The sequence below is a fragment of the Cynoglossus semilaevis genome, chromosome 12, assembly GCF_000523025.1.
Source record: "Cynoglossus semilaevis isolate Cse_v1.0 chromosome 12, Cse_v1.0, whole genome shotgun sequence".
NCBI lineage: Eukaryota > Metazoa > Chordata > Actinopteri > Pleuronectiformes > Cynoglossidae > Cynoglossus > Cynoglossus semilaevis.
The window spans coordinates 6513539-6533107 of record NC_024318.1 but is presented as its reverse complement, the minus strand read 5'-3'; the positions used below and the strand labels follow the sequence as shown (position 1 = coordinate 6533107).

General features: G+C 43.3%; 1 protein-coding gene across 2 annotated transcripts in view; it reads right to left on the bottom strand.

The window, feature by feature from the left end:
• Nucleotides 1-1463: 1463 nt before the first annotated feature.
• The window catches only part of spock2 (SPARC (osteonectin), cwcv and kazal like domains proteoglycan 2), a 28117-nt gene continuing 10011 nt past the window's right edge, over nucleotides 1464-19569 (bottom strand). Inside the window, exons 2-11 of one of the 2 annotated variants that reach the window (XM_008321782.3) lie at nucleotides 17543-17551; nucleotides 17004-17049; nucleotides 9073-9187; nucleotides 8882-8987; nucleotides 7293-7401; nucleotides 7058-7192; nucleotides 5614-5832; nucleotides 4754-4816; nucleotides 2823-2954; nucleotides 1464-2327 (exon numbers count right to left, since the gene is read on the bottom strand). In XM_008321782.3, coding sequence (XP_008320004.1) covers nucleotides 2191-2327; nucleotides 2823-2954; nucleotides 4754-4816; nucleotides 5614-5832; nucleotides 7058-7192; nucleotides 7293-7401; nucleotides 8882-8987; nucleotides 9073-9187; nucleotides 17004-17049; nucleotides 17543-17551 — 1071 coding nt within the window. In that variant the 3' untranslated portion in view covers nucleotides 1464-2190. The remainder of the gene's footprint in view (nucleotides 2328-2822; nucleotides 2955-4753; nucleotides 4817-5613; nucleotides 5833-7057; nucleotides 7193-7292; nucleotides 7402-8881; nucleotides 8988-9072; nucleotides 9188-17003; nucleotides 17050-17542; nucleotides 17552-19569) is intronic. The other variant, XM_008321783.3, reaches the window with a different exon arrangement.

Here is a 19569-nt window from a genome sequence, read left to right as displayed (position 1 = left end):
CCATTATCACAGAAACATGAAACTGAGAAATTACATTTCACAGGATTGGTCAGTGTCACATCTGACAAAGACGCCGTTTTTTCTTTTTCCAGCCAGAAGTGCAGAAGATGTGCATGACACGCTGTGAGGATTCCATTTCACTGTTCCCAGCTTGAATAGTTCACAGTGGAGCGGAGAATGTCCTGGAGAGGTTGACAACTTTTCTATAGGCATTGTGCTTTTTACAAGTGCTGGTATGTGGCGCTGCATCTGTATCTCGTTTCTGCTGGTTTCCCACAGCGTTGGGCTACATCGCCGCACGGTGAGGTGAGGCCAGAGGAGCGAGCCAACAATGAGGTCTGCTCCTCTGAGGAAAGGTCGCATAAAGGAGGTTTACGTCTTTGAAACGGTACCTCATGGGAACTCCACTTTATGATGAAGAGCTAAGAAAATCTGGGTTCCTATATTTTTGTTGATATCAGGAAAAATATGAATACCTTTATCTCATCTCAACTCAGCTTTGTTGTTGTTGTTGTTGTTGCACTGATAGAATGAGGTTCAGAAAAATTAGGACGCACAGTCAATACACCTGTTATTATTCGCACACAAACCTCATCCAGTGGAGGCTTCAACTACCAATCAGGCGCCTCGGATCAGCCTCACTGAGCCCAGGGCAGTAAATAAGTCTACGACGGACGAGCTGACTGACATCGCTGTCAAATGGATCGTGAGGAGACTGTAGACTGATTAATAATGAGGACAAGAGCTTCAACCAGGATCTGAGAGAAACTCTCCTTCGACAAACCACGACGAGACGCACAGTAAGGACTAAAAAATGTCAAAATGTACATAAAAAATGATTTACTTTGATTAATCATGAATAATCTTGACAAATTTAGATCTTGATTGATCACAATTTACTTGATTCAATTTTTTTCAACCTATCAACAGGTAAAGGGGAAATTGTTCAACTTCTAACTTCTTTGTGTAAGTCTGAATATAAAAAAATATGTGTATATAAAGTGACAGAAATACATTAAAAATGTCCATCTCTTTACACCATATTTTTTTATATTCAGACTTACACAAAGAAGTTAGAAGTTGAACAATTTCCCCTTTAAATGTTGGTGTTTTGTTCGTGCAGGGATTAAAAGTTAGAGATTAGAAAAGATTGAAAATCTAAAAGAAGCCTCTACTGTTTATTGCCCTTGGCCTGCAGTTGTAGGTGAAGCAGTGACACTGCACAGGTGCTGACCATCATCATTACGTGTGTGTGTGTGTGTGTGTGCTGAGACACATGCAGTCGTTAAGTCAAACTGGAGCAGCTGTGCAGCAGGAGGTTTTAAATTGAGTGAGGAGCAGGACAGAGAGAGCTCAGACTTCAGCAGGGTTTGAGAGCGGGAAGAAAGGGAAATGGAAGACAGATAAAAAAAACAAACTGCTTTAGATCAACTAAAACACAAAAGAGCACAGATACATGTGTGTGGTATTGAGCTGGGCCACACAGACCAGTTTCATTTTATTAATTTTCTTATTAAACACAATTACTGATCCACAATATGATGGGATGTACACTTGTCAGCGAAGCAGTGGTTTCCTTCAGTCCACGACATGAATAATATGTGATGATTCTGCTACAGACGTTATATACAAGCTAAAGAGTGAGGAACTGTTTTGTTTTTTGTTTTTTTGGTTCTTTTTCCCAAGTGGTGAATGCGACTGAATGAGTTCTACCGGCGCAAAGCGAGTGACGTGTAAACAGTACAGAGCATTTCTGTGTTTTTCTGTGGTTTCTCTTCAACAAGAAGTTGTGAAACGATGAACGGAGGCCACCTAAAAGCACAGAAATGACATGAACTCCAACCACATGACACGAGGCACCCGCAGCTGCTAAAAGGCTAAAAAAATAGAAATGATGAAAGAAGACAAACGAGAGAACAGAACAAAGATTCACAAGTATGAGGGCCAAAAAAAAACCTCTCCCGTCTTGATATTTATATTTTATATGCACCCCCCACCCCCAACCCTCACTTCGTACTTAGACATTTGATATTCATTTATGCGTCTCCCCCCTCTGACTCACACAGCTTTCTCCTTCATGGTTTTACAAGCCTGTTTGTTCTGCGTGTGTACGATTCCTCCGCGTCCTCCTCGTTGGTTCTGTGTGTGCGCGTGTGTTTGTGTATGTGTGTTCACGCTCATGTTGGCCTTTTACCAGATGTATCCCCCGTCATCCACCTCTCCCTCTTCCTCCTCTGCCTCCTCTGCTGTGTCCTCAGCTTCTTTCTCCTCTTCATCTTCCCATCCCGCCGCGCTGCCGAAATCACCTGAATAAGTCATTTCGTCATCTGCAAAAAGACGGACAAAACCCCATGCAAAGCAAAGGGGACAAAAAAAGTGAGGATCGCGTCATCTGCTGCTTATCTTTAGTGATAAATTCAGCTTCACAGCCTGACTTTCTCAGCTCTTTCCTGGAGCCATTAGAAATGCAAAAATCAATTTAAAAACACTGACTGTGCCAGTAGAAAAGCGGGGCATGTGTTTGACTTTGTCTGGATTTTAATAGCTATTTCTAAACCTTGCCAGGGGAGCCATTCTTATCAGGCACAAGTTCAGTCCAACCAGTCCTCATTTATCTCGAAAGACTTTTCTCACAGCGACAAGCGGCGCTTTAGAATGCAAATGACTCCGGACACATGAATGTGGCACCGGTCCCTGCAGTGAGTTATGGTGCAGTGGACCAAAGTATCAGCATAAAAGCGGCCTTGTACAAAATGCACGTGCAGAAGTGGGCCAACCCACAGCAGAGGTAAATCTCTTGGAAGATACCGGACTGGACTTACCGCAGTTTGGTTTTCCACGGATCCTAGATCCGGCAACTTCGCCTCCATTTTGGTCCACGCACCAGCACTCGCCCCTGTCGCACTGCTGCCTCCTGTAGAACCCGTCTTCATCGCAGCTGGGAATGAACTGACCTGGAGTCCACGCAGAAATATAACAGAAATATGAAGGAGAGAGGGGTGACCTTAAAACAAAGTCCAGACCCAGAAATGACAAAAGCAGCCAAACACCTCCTGCATCTTCACACATGGTGCACAGCCCAGGTGACAACGTACTGTATGTGATATATACACACATCCTGCAGACAATCCATTATTACATTAGGAAATATATGGGCTCATGTACAGTAGTCACTACTCCAGGTGTTTACTGCAAAATATCAAGGATCCTGTTTGAGTTGTTAGCCATTACGGCATTGACAGAAAAACTGATTCGGCGACGCGTCAACCTGGATATCACGACGTTCACTTAGGGATGTTGAAAAGTCGAAAAAGGGCAAAACTGAGGTTTAAGTTTTAGACCCAGTCTCGCTAAACTTGTGAAATCAAGATGACAAAGACCCCGAGCTTCGGAAAACATTGTTGACAACAGTTACGCAGGAGGATGGGATAATCAGATAGTTACTCTGTACTTGAGTAGCTTTTTCACCAAGTACTTTTTTACTCTTACTCAAGTAATTATTTGGATGACTTGATTACTTCTACCTGAGTAATATTCTTCTGATATAACAGTACTTTTACGTGAGTAAATTTTCTATTTGGATGACTACTTTTTTACTTCTAACTGAGTAATATTCTTCTGATATAAGAAGAACTTTTACGTGAGTAAATCTTTTGGCTACTCTACCCACCTCTGGTGACAAGTATAATCAACGCATACCATAAACTATAAATAGCTTATAAATAGTCGATACAAAGTATTGCATACGTATTGGTTTCCTTAGTGACCAGGAACCAATAAAAAGAGGAAGTAAATTACATTTGATTTCTCTGTATATTTCTGTCTACATTGCAGGTAGTTTTGCTGCAAGATGGGGCTGAATTAGTGTCAGGTCAGCACCACTGCAGCATGTGGAGGTGGTGTGTGTGTGTGGGTGTGTGTGTGTTGTGGAGGTGTGTAGATAATCAACTCTGAATGAATTATATTTATAAAAACCTGGGCAGTTTAAAGACTAAAGATGAAAAAAACAAAACAAGGTTGAACGAAACATTTTCTGTGCGAGGATCAAGGCTTGAAATATTGGTGTTTTTTCCCCAAATTTACCTGAGATGTTTTACATTCACAGGTTATTTTACTGTAACACCAAAGCAGGAAACAATAGCCAAATATATTGCGACAGCAACACAGTGCGTTAAGTCTTTTGTCGGAGCGTGTGAGTGTGTGGCTGACAGACTGCTCCCCGCTCACTGCTGTGTGTCCTTGGAGAGTCCTGAGTCAGAGCCCAGTCAGCCAAATCCTGTGGGTAGGACATGCGTACAGAAACACACACACACACACACACGTACACACACTCATACAGGCATTTACACCACATTTGCTGGTATTTGATCATTAACAATTTCATCTTAGCATCAAAACAATCGTTAAAACCCAACCGTCCCGTGAGTTCGCACCGATGTCCAGAAAGTCCCCTTCAGGTGTGTGTGACCTGCTAAAGTTTCCCTCATCATTTCAATAGCCTCACAATAACGACTTTGAACAAAAACGTCCTCTCGCTCTCACACACAGACGCCGTCTGACACATTAATCCAAAAAGCCTCCGACGGCTCCTTTCCTTAACCGTCCGTCAGTATCAAGTTGTAAACCACAAGAGTGATGAGGGACTTAATCCCCACCTCCTGCTTGTCATCTGCTGAATAAAACCCTTCAACCGAAGAAAAGGCCGAGCCCAGTCCTTGGGCTAAAAGTGCTTTATGAGAAGTTGGACACCTACCAAACTTTCTCTTGCCGCCGTCCAGGACTTGGATCCTCTCGATTTCAGCCAGACAGGGAGGCTCTGAGACGAGAGGAGAACGGTTTTTCATGAAACAGAATTTAGGTTGGATTAAAAATATTGAAGTGCTTTTTAAAACCATAGATTAGAGATTATTAGAGGGAACATGGAGAGTACACAGGTGCAGATGGTTGTTAACGGCACTGTGGAAGCGTCTCTAGTACACAGGTGCAGATGGTTGTTAACGGAACTGTGGAAGTGTCTCTGGTAACTACAGGGCTGTATCCTTCATACAAATGTCTTGTTATCATTTAAAGGTGGTTCACATTAATGAGCAAAAACAAAAAGTTCAAAAAATTACCACAGTAACTTTGACATCCCATTTCCTACTTTGTTTGAACCTAATGGGTAATTACTAATTTTTAAACTAATGTCCGAATTGTCAACTTTGACATTATTCAGTGTCGGCAGCCTGAGCCTTTGACAATAACTTCTACTTTTCCAAATTTTAATCCCATGGATTTCCTGCTGCAGCCAAGGACACAAAGCTGCGTTCTGTGTTGGTTTACATGTGTAATCTGTGAGAGCTGTGGGAGAACCAGGCTGAGGGCAAACGGCGGGAATTCAGTTTGTGCCAGTGCTACTGGCCATTTAACCTCCAAGGAGAAACGGGAGGGAGATAAACAGAGAGGATTGGCAACCGTGGCACAAAGGGTGGCTCCACCTGAGGGCCGTTAAAGGCCTGAAAGGAACGAATGTAGGGCAAAGATTCGAAAGTTTGTTCTCTGGCAAGAAAGTTTTTCTTCCTTTTTAATGTTCAATCTAATCTAGTCTAAGTATCAGGCTGAAACCAAACTCACTCTCTCTCCAGAAGCACAGACACCACTCGGCGGTGGAAACCTTTCCGTCCCTGTAGGAGTCGCAGGAATTGAAGAAAGGACGGATGCAGATCTCGTACTTGTCCAGGTTGATGGCGGCCAGTTCTGCTTGGTCCAAGTACAGGTCACTGTTGGTGTCCAGCTTAGAAAACATCCAGCCTATGGAGTCCTTACAGCTGGCCACCAAGCTCCGGTCCAGAACTGCAAACACACCGTTATTTTAAACATCTCATCGAGAGATGTGAACAAATGAAACCCTTTCATTGTGCTCACGTTATGCTAGCCTGGAGGGCTATCTTCACATCGAGTAATGCTAGCTTATGTTAAGCTTTATCAAGCTAGCCTTGTAGGCACAAGAAAGTTTATTGTTTAGACTTTGACAAACTTGGACTGACTCCCATTTCTACTTTGTAAGAGGTTTTACTGCACCACGCGTAGGTGTACGTCCCTGTATGCACTGACATATCATAATGTATGGGCGATTTATTAGAGGGAAACCACATTTGGTTCCACTTTCGGCTCATTTTCAACCACATACAAAACCTCTAACCAAGCGTTTGGTTTGGAGGTGAAAAACGATGAGTGAAGCAGCACCGGCAGATTTATTATGGGGTGTATTGTATAGAGTGGATTTTGTACTATGGTCGGAGATAGTTAGATGTCGCAGATTTATTATGGGGTGTATTGTATATCTATCTATCAGAGATAGATAGATGTAATTTGTAAAGACATATTCTTGGGTAATCTACAGTAGAGTAACATTATCTCTGTGGTGAACAGTCACTCCTGACTGATATAGTTGTGGCTGCAGTTGTTCTGGTCCCAGAACTTGGTACCATTATCTATTATATATATTAATGTTAATTAATAACACATTCGTTAACCTCTTTTCCTAATGAGTACCATTTTAAAGACACCTGAGGACATTTCTTTTTGCCCCCTGATGTAGGGGAGTAGATATTACCAAAATATTTTGGCCAAAAAAATGACATGCTTAACCCAGAGTGAATCCCACAATATTGGTAGAGGGGGTCCTGGACTTATGTTGGCGTTCCATTTCTACAATGCGACAGTAACTTGATGTAGGTCGGAATTCACATACATACATAATAATTAACTCACTAATGCTAATACAGTTGTAACATCACAGTCCAGGACATCAGACATCAGAAAAGTCTGACTTGTGTTTGAAAGCCCAACTAGTTCTCCAGTTTCAACGCCCTACTTTGGAATAATGGAACAAGATTTTCTTAAAAAAATGTATGTGAGGTGGCAACGTAGCCACGAAACGGCGCAGGTCAAGAGTCGTTAATCGAGGACTTTCTGTAATTTCTTATCTTAATCCTGAAGCAGTCGCCCTTAAAAAGCTCCATGTTGTGAAAAGCTGATGATTCGACATTCTCTTTCTCATCGCTGTAGCTCTGACCTGATGTAGTGCTGGCAGCAGTGGTTCTGGTTCCAGACTTGGTACTGTTGTTCTGCTTAGCATTGCTCTGCAGCAGCTGGAACCAGTCCCTGAGACGCTCTCCCAGATCAGCCAGATCCTGACCAGTACAGGTGTCTGTTCAGAGCAAAGAACAGAACAGGAACGTGTTGCTGTGATTCGCCTGTGAATCGTTCTTTCTCTGATCGTTCGTAGTTGTTATTGCGTGTCATCCTACCGTGTTTACTCTCTGTGGTGGTGGGAGCAGCAGTGGGACATGGACACAGACCCGAACACTTCAGGGTCAGCTCTTTCCCCGTAAGACAAGCCTGTTGTTCCAGCTTACACTGGAACACGGACAAGCACACAAATATACATTACACACATTGCGACGACAAAGACGTGAAGTGAAATGACTTATAGCTGCGACAGAGGATCAAATATTCATGAGGTGACCAACTGTTCGGCCCAATTCAAATCTGAAACAAATTGCTCCTGGAGGCGGTTTCTGACCTCTGTGTGCAAAGGAAGGTCAAGAATGGTGATGCTGAAGACTAAGCATAAATCAATAAACACACAGGATTCTGCCACCTCAGGCCATCAATTGGTTCTCCTGCAGACATACTGTACATAATAACCATTGTCTCAGGTTCCTCCCCCCTTCACGCAGCTCAAGGTGCGCAGTAAACCACCGTCGGTGGCAGGAAAGGACAGTGGACAGGAAAATAAAGCTGCTGATTTATACATACATGGAAGTGATGCTAAGATTCTGACACATGACTCTTTTATTACCTATGTTGGAGGGATTTTTTTTTTATTATTATTGATGCATGTAAAAGTAAGGAAGTCTTCCTTATTATTATTGATGCATGTAAAAGTAATAAACACTAAGGAAGTCTGTGTGTTAACAACATCTCCCTCTCTCCTGCAGGGGGAGGTATGACTTTTTATTCCTAAATCTACTTCAGGGCTGTTCAACTTATGTGTTTTATACGTAACACTAAATTCTCAGCTTGCATGCTAACAGCAAAAAATAATAATAATAGTAGTGCTGATTGAATGCTCATTAAGAAATAAATCAGATGTTACTCAACAGTTACTCAGTACTTGAGTAGTACTTTTTTACTCTTACTCAAGTAATTATTCGGATGACTACTTTTTACTTCTACTCGGGTATTATTCTGAAGTAACAGTACTTTTACTTGAGTAAATTTTTTGGCTCCTCTACCCACCTCTGGTAATTAATGCATCTATATCTGTGTAAGAGCTAGCAGCAGCCTGATGCTAACTGTGCCTGTGTGTAGCTGGGTGCTTGGCAGGAAGAGCACACTAGGTGTGTCAGATATTTTTAGCTGAAAGCAGCTGCCTGCTCTGTCTGGAGACAGCCATGATGTGAGCAGAGTGAGTCACCGACACGAAACCCCGCGACCTGACCGTTGTCGGAGAGCAGCTGTACGGGACTTTAAAGTCAACTGCTGTCCATCAGAAGGAACTACTTATTTTTTTTATATATAACACATACAAACATTTAGCTTTTGGAACTAGTGATTGGGAACTGGATCAGAGAAATGCCCTTTTGTAATAAACTGAGGTAAAGACACAGCAGGACCAGCTGAGTGAACCATGTCCTTTCTTTGAACTTGCAGATCCTTGCAAACTTGCAAAAGAAAAAGAAAACACCAACAGGGGGCAGTACTCCTGCAGACAAATTTTCCACCATTCCCTCACGATGGCCGATTAAAATAATTACACAACCTTTTCATATTTTGCCCTGTTTCACTACCAGAAACTACTGTGTTGTGTTTCCTATCGCCGTTTCCTGTTCACCTTTGAGGCGTAGTTGTGTCCGTCCGACCCACACACTGGTCCAGTGGAGGAGATGGGACAGGGCTGACAGTTTCCATCAGGAGACCTGAGAGCAGGCTGCTTCAGTCTGCAGCAGGACGGAGGACACAGGAACCTTAGTGTCACTGATTCAGCTCACAATTACACACATTTCCAAACACACACACACTCACCTGTGATCAAGTTTCTTGCGGTTGACACACACGGCCCTTTGGTAGCCCTGGGCAATACACACCTTGTGTCGGCTGCACTTAACCTTCTGGCAGGGGTCCTTGGTGGTGTCGACGTCTGGGAAAATGTGTAAAAAGAAAATTGATTATAAAAGAAAGATATATTCTGTCAAAGAATAAATGTCCGTTACAGGAGTTTGTTTGTTTTTGTTTTGTTTTATCTAAAATAATTTTCAGCTTTATACGGACAATTTGTCACAGATAAGAATGTGTTGCTGCAGAGCTCGAGGTTTGTGTGAAGTAATTCCAAGAACTCTGAGATCAATATTCGACACCAGTGCACTCCATAAAAAAGGAAGAACTGAGGAGGAGAGCTTCTCACACCTCACTGACTTATCTCCCTGTTCTAATATCTCTTTAAAATTAATGAGCTGCTAGTAAACACACTCATTCCACTGTAGGCTGAGCCCTGGCTCGTGCCCTCCCTCCCCCTCCTCACCCCCTCATCCATCACACTCCCTGCCTGCATCTACTGCAGGAGTGCACGTCAGCAGCACAAACACACTCGTATGTCACGGATGTCTGTTCCTCCCGGAGCAGACGGCCTCCAGGAGCTCGACCTGGATGTCACACTCTATTCTCCTCAACTCCCCCGCTCCCCCGGCTGTACAGTTCACCTGTACATGGTTTATTCCCAGGTCCCTCGCTCACTCACTCACTCAGCTCTCCTCCGTAAGATGCAGATTCTTGTAAATCCTGTATTCATTCATCTCTTGCTCCGGGTGCATTTGAATTTTACAGCACTGTTATAATTGAGTTATAAGGCTCTGTCTCTCTCTGTCTCTCTCTGTCTCTCTCTGTCTCCCTCTGTCTCCCTCTGTCTCTCTCTGTCTCCCTCTGTCTCCCTCTGTCTCTCTCTGTCTCCCTCTGTCTCCCTCTGTCTCTCTCTGTCTCCCTCTTTTTCTCTCTGTCTCTCTCTGTCTCTCTCTGTCTCCCTCTGTCTCCCTCTGTCTCCCTCTGTCTCCCTCTGTCTCCCTCTGTCTCTCTCTGTCTCCCTCTGTCTCTCTCTGTCTGTCTCTGTCTCTCTCTGTCTCTCTCTGTCTCCCTCTGTCTCTCTCTGTCTCCCTCTGTCTCCCTCTGTCTCCCTCTGTCTCCCTCTGTCTCCCTCTGTCTCTCTCTGTCTCCCTCTGTCTCCCTCTGTCTCCCTCTGTCTCCCTCTGTCTCTCTCTGTCTGTCTCTGTCTCTCTCTGTCTCCCTCCTTCTCTCCACTCGTCTCTGGTGGCTTCATACATATGTGCTTCACTGCATCTGGGGGATTATTGAAGTCAACTGACAGATATCTGATTTGAGAGCCAAATCCTAAACAATACACCCCGCTGTCGAGGCCGAGCGGGTGTCTAACTGACAGATGAATCTGTTAGAGAGGAGATAGAGTGAGGCCTGGAGACATTACTGCCCACATACAGACTCCTCCTCATCCATTTAGACTGTCAACACTGCGGTTCTATTCAGGCTGATTCATTTTCATTTGCAAGGAAGAAAAATAGAAAGAAAAAAAAAACCAATCTGGTCCTGGGAGAACGTCTCAGCTGTGTTTCAAAACTCATTTCACTCAAAAAACATCAACAATTCTCAGACTCAGAATTAACAGCTTTAAGAGTCTGTAGTAAAAGCAGTTGGAGGAACAGTTTTACCAACGTGTGACTGAGAACCTTCTGCTGATGAAGTTCTCACTAAATGACACTGCTGTTTTGCAAGGCTTGGTTTTGACCAGGTCTCCAAAACTGCTGCTTGAAATACAGCCCTGGACCGTGCCAGAGCTCTCCACGTGTATACTGACGGTTTTTTAGATGGTTATTAATGCGTTGTCACCAGTGGTGGGTAGTAATGAGTTACATTTACTCTGTTACATTTACTTTACTTTTTTACTCTTACTCAAGTAATTATTTGGATGACTACTCTTTACTTCTACTTGAGTAATATTATTCTGAAGTAGCAGTACTTTTACTTGAGTACAATTTTTGGCTACTCTACCCATGGTTGTCACCCAACCATTCAACCATCCATCCATCCATCCATCCATCCACTATGGTGATTATTGGGTGTTGGACAAATTCTAACAGTCAACGTGTGACACTGAATTGATCAATGATCCTGTTCTGTTTCTACTTCCATCTTGACGCCTCACTCAGACTCTCTCCTGGAGATTCAGACGTGTTTTCTTTCCTGTACTTGTCGACGTGTGCCGTGATGTGTCAACAAACGACGGCGGTGAAACCTGACAACCGGTATTTCAGGTTTTGACATTGATGACAAGGTGAGACTGAAAGTGAAGGTCAATGTAAAGGATGTTTTCCTTTGAACCTGCCCCTCAGACTGTAGTCAAAGAGAAGGTCAAGCGCTCTCTGCTCCTGCTGGTCCAGACTTCACCTCTGCCGTTTGGTTTTTCTGTTATTTTCAACCTTTGAATCTCACAGGTTGTGTGGGTGGTGGGTATTTCTGGAACAGGAGCTGTTCACATGTGGAGCGGCATGAACAAATCCCTGTTCTGCTCTCCCCAGTCCCGGTTGGTTCCAACAAAGTGGAGTACTTTCAGTAACTCCCAGCTTTCCTTCTCTCTGTTCCTGCATTTTCTCTGTTGTTTTGTTGCAAACGACCGTCTTTTTTGGTTTCCTCTGGTTTTGTTTCCATGTCCTAAATCCCAGTTAGACCCTAGGATGAAGCTGTCATTCTTATTTTAGACGACAAAGATGTAGACCGTCCAGGAGTGGAGTACATACAGCCTGAGGAGAACTTGATGAAGACATCCATCAGATGATCCTCTGAGAACTTCAACTTCTATTAGCACAACATTTGCAAATAACTCTTGTTAGTAACGTGTGGTTAAAATGCTGGCACCGTGTTGTGTTGTGAACACAGAAACATAAGGCGGCTGCCTGAGCCTCATGTTAATTTAACAGGCTTCCACAGATTACAGCAGTGCCTGCGATGATGAAGTTTCCATAGCAACAGGCTCTCTGTGGTCCAGAAATCATTTCTGGGTTGACTGTGATTTGCAGCTCAATCTGCGGTTCCTGAGACGCCCGTCCATTTGCTTTGGAACCCCCTGCTGTGCAATCATGCCCACAGTCCACCTGTCTTCCGTCTTTGACATTTCTTTGTCTTGGGATTCCTTTACTTTTGCTCTCTGTTTGGCTCTGCCTGGATGTGGATCATTATCATCATCCCACATCCCCGATCTATCAGCGCTGTCTCTCTCTCTCTCTCTTTTTCTTCTCGAACACCCGCAGCAGCAAACCTCAATTCAAGCTGCAAATTCACTACAAAGTACCAAAAAAGCAGAAGCTTTTTCAAGTTTCTACGCCTTTGTTGTCTCTATTTCTGATTCAGTTCAAATCATTTGCTTGATGACATTTGGACGACCTCCAGGAGTGAGGCGGCCTGGGCTGCTCCGAGTGCTCGGCCACCTAGCGTTGGCATCTGTAAGCGTGCTCTTTTCTCAAATTTTTACTCGAATCTAGAAGCAAAAATTTGCTTGAAGTCTCGCTCGTATCTCGAAATACTCGTATGTCGGGACGCTCGTACCTTGAGCTTCCACGGTACTGTTATCGAGCTCTTGGTCCCTGTTGTTTGAAAACTCATCGGTACTCGGTAACCTCCTTTTTTGTTTGGTGAAAACAGTTCCTGCGTTGGAAGCCGTGCCTTCACTGAGCTCCTTGTTCTTTGTTCTAATCCATCTGGATTTGCACGCATTTTGTCCCTGCAGATTAGGGATCAGTGGAACAAAGCTCAGGCCACATCTTCATCATGAAAAAACCCATATCTTCTATTTACACACTCAGACACTAATATCGTCAGTGCTATCTAGGAGACAATCGTGTCCGTGAGGTTTCACATCTCAGACCCAGTCCTGCGTCTGTACTATCAGGAAAAGGAGCCGTGGTGAGGCAAAAAAGACTAAAGGTTGCGCCGTGAGCAGATTTGGAGAAAAGTAAATACGTTTAAAAGTTAATGAGTCTCGTATTCTCTCTTTCTGTTATCTCCAAACTTCTAAGAAACCGGATAATTGTGGGGTGCAGTGTTGACGTCTGACAGATAGGGGGCCGCACTATTAAGACATCTTCAGTTTTTTAACATCATGGTTTGTGAAGTCTGTGAAACTGGTGGTAGAATATATACGTCAGCCAATCAGAAGCTCTGGATGGCTTTTGGTTACCCAAAACCATTCAATCTTCTGCAGTGCCACAGAGGGAGTTCTGGCCAATCCCAGAAGTCATTGGGTGAGGGCGGGACACATCCTGCGTAGGTCACCACATACTGTATAGAAACCACCAGTTACACTCACAGCTATGGTCAGTTGTAAATCTGTGCTAATTTCAGAGTTCCTGGAGAGGTAACCAATAATTCTGCAAACAACTAGAACTTTTTTTGGTCAGTTGTAAATCTGTGCTAATTTCTGTGCGAACTTTTTTTTTCTTCGATGATCTGGAGTCAGAATCGATGGAAACTTTTACTGTAGCTCAGACTCTAACCTCAAACTCCAAGGACTCAACCTGGACTTTAGTCAGATTTTTTAAATATTTTTTGGCAACTTGGACTTTGACTAATACACTGAGCACACAACTACACATGTATCTACTGAGTAGAGAATCCTTATACCTTCTTAACACAACGAGGAGTTACCTGCAGTAGCCTTTAGCCACCACAAGGAGGGTGTTGTTGATACCTATTTATAAGATGCTCCTGCGCTACTGACAACAGGGTTTTTTTAATTCACAATCACAGACAAGTTGCACTCTTCATCAATGCCTGAACATTTGCCGTTTATCTCTGTGTATGTGACGCATGTGACGCACCGCAGGACGAGCTAAACTTTAAGCCCTGTAAAGTGTGGACTCAGCGTGTCTTTCTCTCCCAGTGTCTGCCATTGATCTTAACCCATTGATCCGCAAGAAAGTGTGCGTTCACCACTCAGCCGGCCCAGAAAGAAGGCTTTTTTTTTTTTTTTAATGTAAATGTGTTCTGAAGTGTGTCTCAGCTTGGCCGTGCACGTTGAACATTTACTTGTTTGTTCTTACAAGTCCAAATTACCACAGCTCCCCGCGGCGCTCAGAGTCTTAAGAACACGGGCTGATTGAATCAGTAGCTGGATTGATGAATTGACTGTAGAAATCCACAGCAAATTACCCCGACCTCTCCCTCACTCCTGCACAGTGCCAGCTGAAGTGGAGTCAGCCGCGGCTGTGTCTGAATGCAAATGTCTCCCTCCGTCTGCTGCTGGCTCTGACTCCGTGTTGGGAGTGTTGACAGTTCAAAAGCTCTGTCTTTCTCAGGGGGTGTTGAGTCTCCCCTGGCTGTGGAGGGAAGGTTCACTGAGGAAGGAATCACACTCATCTTTTCTTTTTTCTTTCTTTTTTTTAAAGCTTTCTGGCTCTTCCCTTTTTGTGTGGAGAGATGGTAAACTTGTGTGAAAATGAGAGCGAATGTCAACGAAATGTTGATTTTGATGCAGCCTGACTTTAAGATTGTGAAGAGCCATTTATCTGTTAACCTCAGGCATCCATAATGAATGCTAGCACCAGGGAAGACGGCTCCATCTGTATATATATACACGTCAGTGACATTTGTCCAAATTGTTGAAGACGGGAATAATTTCAAGTTTAAATGTAAAATATTAATTTACTAACTTTTGTAGAGACATATTTTAAAAGTCACAAACTTTTGTGACTCAAGTCAATAGACATTATTCGTAAACTCCTGAGGGTCGCGACCCAGTCTTTGGGAAACAATGCATTATCCTGTTAGCCTCCTGTGATGGCTGATCTCATCGTACCCACAGTGTCAATACCTGGTTCTGGCTCTAGGCTTGAACTGTAGTTAAAGCACAGCAGAGCTGATGTGTGATTGGTGGTAAGACACAGTTGGTCCAAACACAAGATCTGGGAATATTACTAATAAATAACATATTCAGTATCCAGTGTTAGTCTTCTCCTTCAACCTACAGTTCCATCTTCATCATCATCATCATCATCCTACCAGAGCGTTGTATTGTCACCTGACAATGACTCTGTCCACTCACCCCCGTCTCAGTCTCTCAGTTCCTGTTGTTAGTGCAGCCTTTCCGGCTTTTCATCAGAAACCATAATCAGTCTTTTATGAAGCCCTCGGAAATTGTCGCTAATGGACCCTGTCATTTAGCTGACTTTATTTCAAGCTGCAAATCAAGTCACAACGGTCGGAACGAGCCGCTTTGTGCCATGACTTCATCTCACCGCCGCTCAATTAAGGCTGGAGACACAGCAGAAGTCGAGGAGGAGACTTCACACCGCCGGCATCTCCGCACACTCTCTCTGATCTGCTGCAGCAAATTAGAGGAAAAGAGGAAGCAGCAGGAAGGGGGTGTGATAGGGCTGGAGTTGAGCCAGTGTTTAGTGTTTCTTAGAGGAAGCACAGCGGGGGGTAAAAACAGCACCAGCATCTTAAGACACACACTCATTAACACAGTCCAACACTGAGGACCTGGGACCATATACTCCAGGAGGAATCGAGGTCACAACCAGGCCACGGAGCCTGTCGATACGCTTCAAACACATCCGTAAATCACGACGTTCGGTTTCACTGCCCACACTCTCATCCCATCCTCTGTAATTAGCTTATTACTTGGCTGACATGAAATATTATCATTATGTAGTGACATAATTCAGTTGTTTTAGACATATTGACATGGTGAGAAGTACAGCGTGGTGTTCAGATAAATAAACCAACCCCCGATCTGTTGTTTATCCTCGGTGGTAAAAAGTCTTTAGAACCAATACTTTAGTCTTTTGTTCTTTTTCTTGTTTTGGTTTTTTTCACTCACCAGCGCCACCAATGTCCACAAAGGTCATTTGCTCAACTTTATTGATGGACTCAGCCATGTTAGAGCCATTGACTAACGTCAGCTTGGCCAGATATAGGTCGCATATGAGCAAAGAGATCAGATCTGGGCCACATTTGCCTGCAGTCTGAACAGACAGGGGTCACAAATATATTTGTCCAGGATTTTTCTGGTCCGGACACTAAAATAAAATGAAATAAAAAATCAATCAATCCAGTCGCAGGCCACATTGGATGGATCTGTGGGCCGGATTTGGCCCCCGGGCCACCGCTTTACAGTATCTGGTCAGTGACATTAAAGTGATTCAGTTTCTTTCAGCATTTTTGCAGCACTCATTTGTACATTTCTAACTAAAATCCTGGGCGTCTTCAAACATCCGTCCAGTTCTTATGTACCGTCTTTGGTCTTTTGTCTGCTCTACCTTAAGGGAGTGTCGCAGCGTGAGATGAAAGAGGATTAGAATCTAACATACGTCATGGAAAATTCCTCAACCACACCTACAGAGGCCTACGCAAATGATACATGTTTACTACTACATACATACATACATACATACATACAGTACATACATACTGCCATCTTCACTTCTTCAATATCCTAAAGCCCTGAAAAATGATTTTGTTTGTGTGATTGCATTTTCCAAAAGCAAAAACTTCAATATCCTAAAGCCCTGAAAAATGAAAAAGCCTGCACACAGATATGTCAAGAAGTAAATTCTGATATTTGTACACTTGACTTTCTTCTATCAAACTTGCTCTTTGGAGGCTTTGCCGATGACTGTAACCAGTGGTGGGTAGTAATGAGTTACATTTACTCCATTACATTTACTTGAATACATTTTTTTTAAATAAAATACTTCTAGGTGTAGTTTTAAATCACTCAAGTAATTATTTGAATGGCTACTTTTTTACTTCTACTTGAGTAATATGAATCTGAAGTAAAAGTACTTTTACTTGAGTACAATTTTTGGCTGCTCCACCCACCTCCGACTGTGACACGTTCGTGTTTGCACTAAAAGCCTTCTCTGAGCAGTAACACAGACACAGGTGAGACTTACTGTCGCTGGCAGATTGATTTTCATCCCAGGTTCGGACGTAGTCGTCCTGTGGGAACAGAAGAGCAGTTATTCATGCGGAAGTGAACACACAACACACTGAGCTAACTGCTAACACACTGTTCACAATGCAGAGCTGAGCACACGGTTGTTGTGGATGGCTCGACGCCTTCACCCTGTCATCCACACAGAGGAGAAGTGATGTCGCTTATGTTATTTTCCTGTACGCTGACTATAATGCGAGCATTAGTCTTGGAGAGGGATAATTAGCTGAAGTGAGTGGGTAAATCTGCACCAAGTGTCTGTGGGCGAGACACATGGCAGTGAGGTCAGTTGTTTTTCATGTAGAGTTGGCATGTTGTTTTTTATTCTTGATTAGAACAATGATGATTCACCTAACAATGTGTGACTTGTTTGTCTGACCATGAAAAAAAAAAAAAAAAACAGGGGAAAAATAACACACGTCACAAATGTCATGGAGGAAAAAAAAAACAACAAAACAAATGTGGATAAAATAATGATAAACAACGAGTAAAACTGACCTCCACCTCCTGGAACGACAGCATACGGAAAGAACAGACAGATATTAGCCAATTAAAGGGTGACATTTAAATACGAGGTCAGTTCACTTGTCATAACAACGTACCTGAAATATAACGTTTCTTTAAAATATTTAAAGTAAAACTGGTAACAAATATCATTTATGAACAAATTCCCTCCCTAACCTGTAGGGTTTGCTCTAAAACTCAAATGTTATAAGTTTAAAGTAATGTATATTACAGATTTATATATTTAAAAAATGCGTTCAGTATTTGGTGGATTATGTTACTCAACAGAGTTACTCAGTACTTGAGTAGTTTTTTCAAGTACTTTTTTTACCCTTACTCGGGTAATTATTTGGAGGACTACTTTGTACTTCTACTTGAGTAATATTATATTATTATTCATCAAGTAACAGTACTTTTACTTGAGTACAATTTTACACAGACACACACACACACTCTCTCTCTCTCTCTCTCTCTCTTTCTTCGTGCTTTACTCAACATTGTAAACATTTACTGTAGTGGAAGTTTACACCACACTGCTCCCTGGAAGGCGATAAATCCTGACACGACACGTAAAATAAGCAGCACTCATGAAAGCCGGGCCAGCGTCCTCTTTGATGCTCACACTTTGATTTCACACAGTCTTCCCACTCCAGTCCACTCCATCATTCACACTGAAACACAGTGGCCCTGGTCATCCTCAGTCTCCGGGCCCCGAGTCAGACATCCTCGAGTCTGGATTTCAGATGTGATGCGTTAGCTGAGCACCGTTAATAAACGTCAGTTTAGCACTTTGACCTCACTGGACATGATGGGGTCAAGCATTAGCAGGACGGGATCCAAAAACGGGTCACGACCGGGACATTAATCAAACACCTCCTCCTATTGATGTTGCAGCTGCTGCATTATTTACCAGACTTTCTGTGTTTGCGTTCCTGCCAGAACCAATGAGGGGAAGTGTCCTGCTGCGCCGACAGGACTGGAAATCGATGACTTCAAAAGAGAAGGAGGGCAAGAAAAATGTATTCAGGGGAAAATAAATTCTCTTCAGTACGCTGCGAAAATTAAGCATAAAAACTGGCTGCGTGATGACAAGTGGTTTCCCGAGACTTCTGAACCAGAAGTTTTACACAGTGAAATAATTAGGAGGAGACAAAGAGGTGATAACATCACATCTGAGCTTCACATCGAACGGAGTAGGGGAGCTTAGACGCAGAATCAAACGAGGCAGGGCGTCGTATCTGTGTAACTAATTAACAGATCTGTCAAGGTCCCGTGAAAGTCAGGCTTTTTCTAATTGTACAACCACAAATACTGCTTGATTAGATACACATGTCCAGCCGGTTATATATGTACTCAGTGGGGATGTCAAACTATTGTAGTTTTTGATCTGACTAAACGCCGAGTTCCTGTGGAACACTGACGATTAATCATGTCACAAAGAAAAAAGAGACGAATATGAAACTGGACAGGAAGTCGGTGGAGGACAAAGGTGATGCAGTAAATGTAGAGGTGATACGGTGACATGGTAATTATGATGTTCCCCGCGGCAGACTTCGTGACAAGTTAAAGTTTAGGAAGGGACTTTTGAGGGACAGCGAATAATGGATAATTACACAGGAGGCGACAGGACTGCGAACAAAGACGGCAGTGCGACTGAGGGGTGAGGAAAAGGGGGCGAAGATGATTAATGTCACGTAGGTGGGAATGTGCTGACCAGGTGTTGGTGTCGAGGTGAGGCTGAAAAGAAAGTATTCTGTCGAGGACGACACCTGAACGTTAACCTGAGGGGAGCCAAAGACAAAGGTTCTGTCAGTTGAATTGGAAGAACTGTTTAAAAGAGTTAGCGCTAATGCTAGCATTCTGACCATGGCAACGAAAGACACACTGTGAAACTGGAGACTCCTGGGCTGCACGCAGTAATGCAGTACTGCAGGTAAAATACTGTAAGCTGTACCTCATAATATGGTCTTTTTTTTCTTTTTTTCTGGCATATCAGCGGCAGCTCACACTTGTGATCGGAA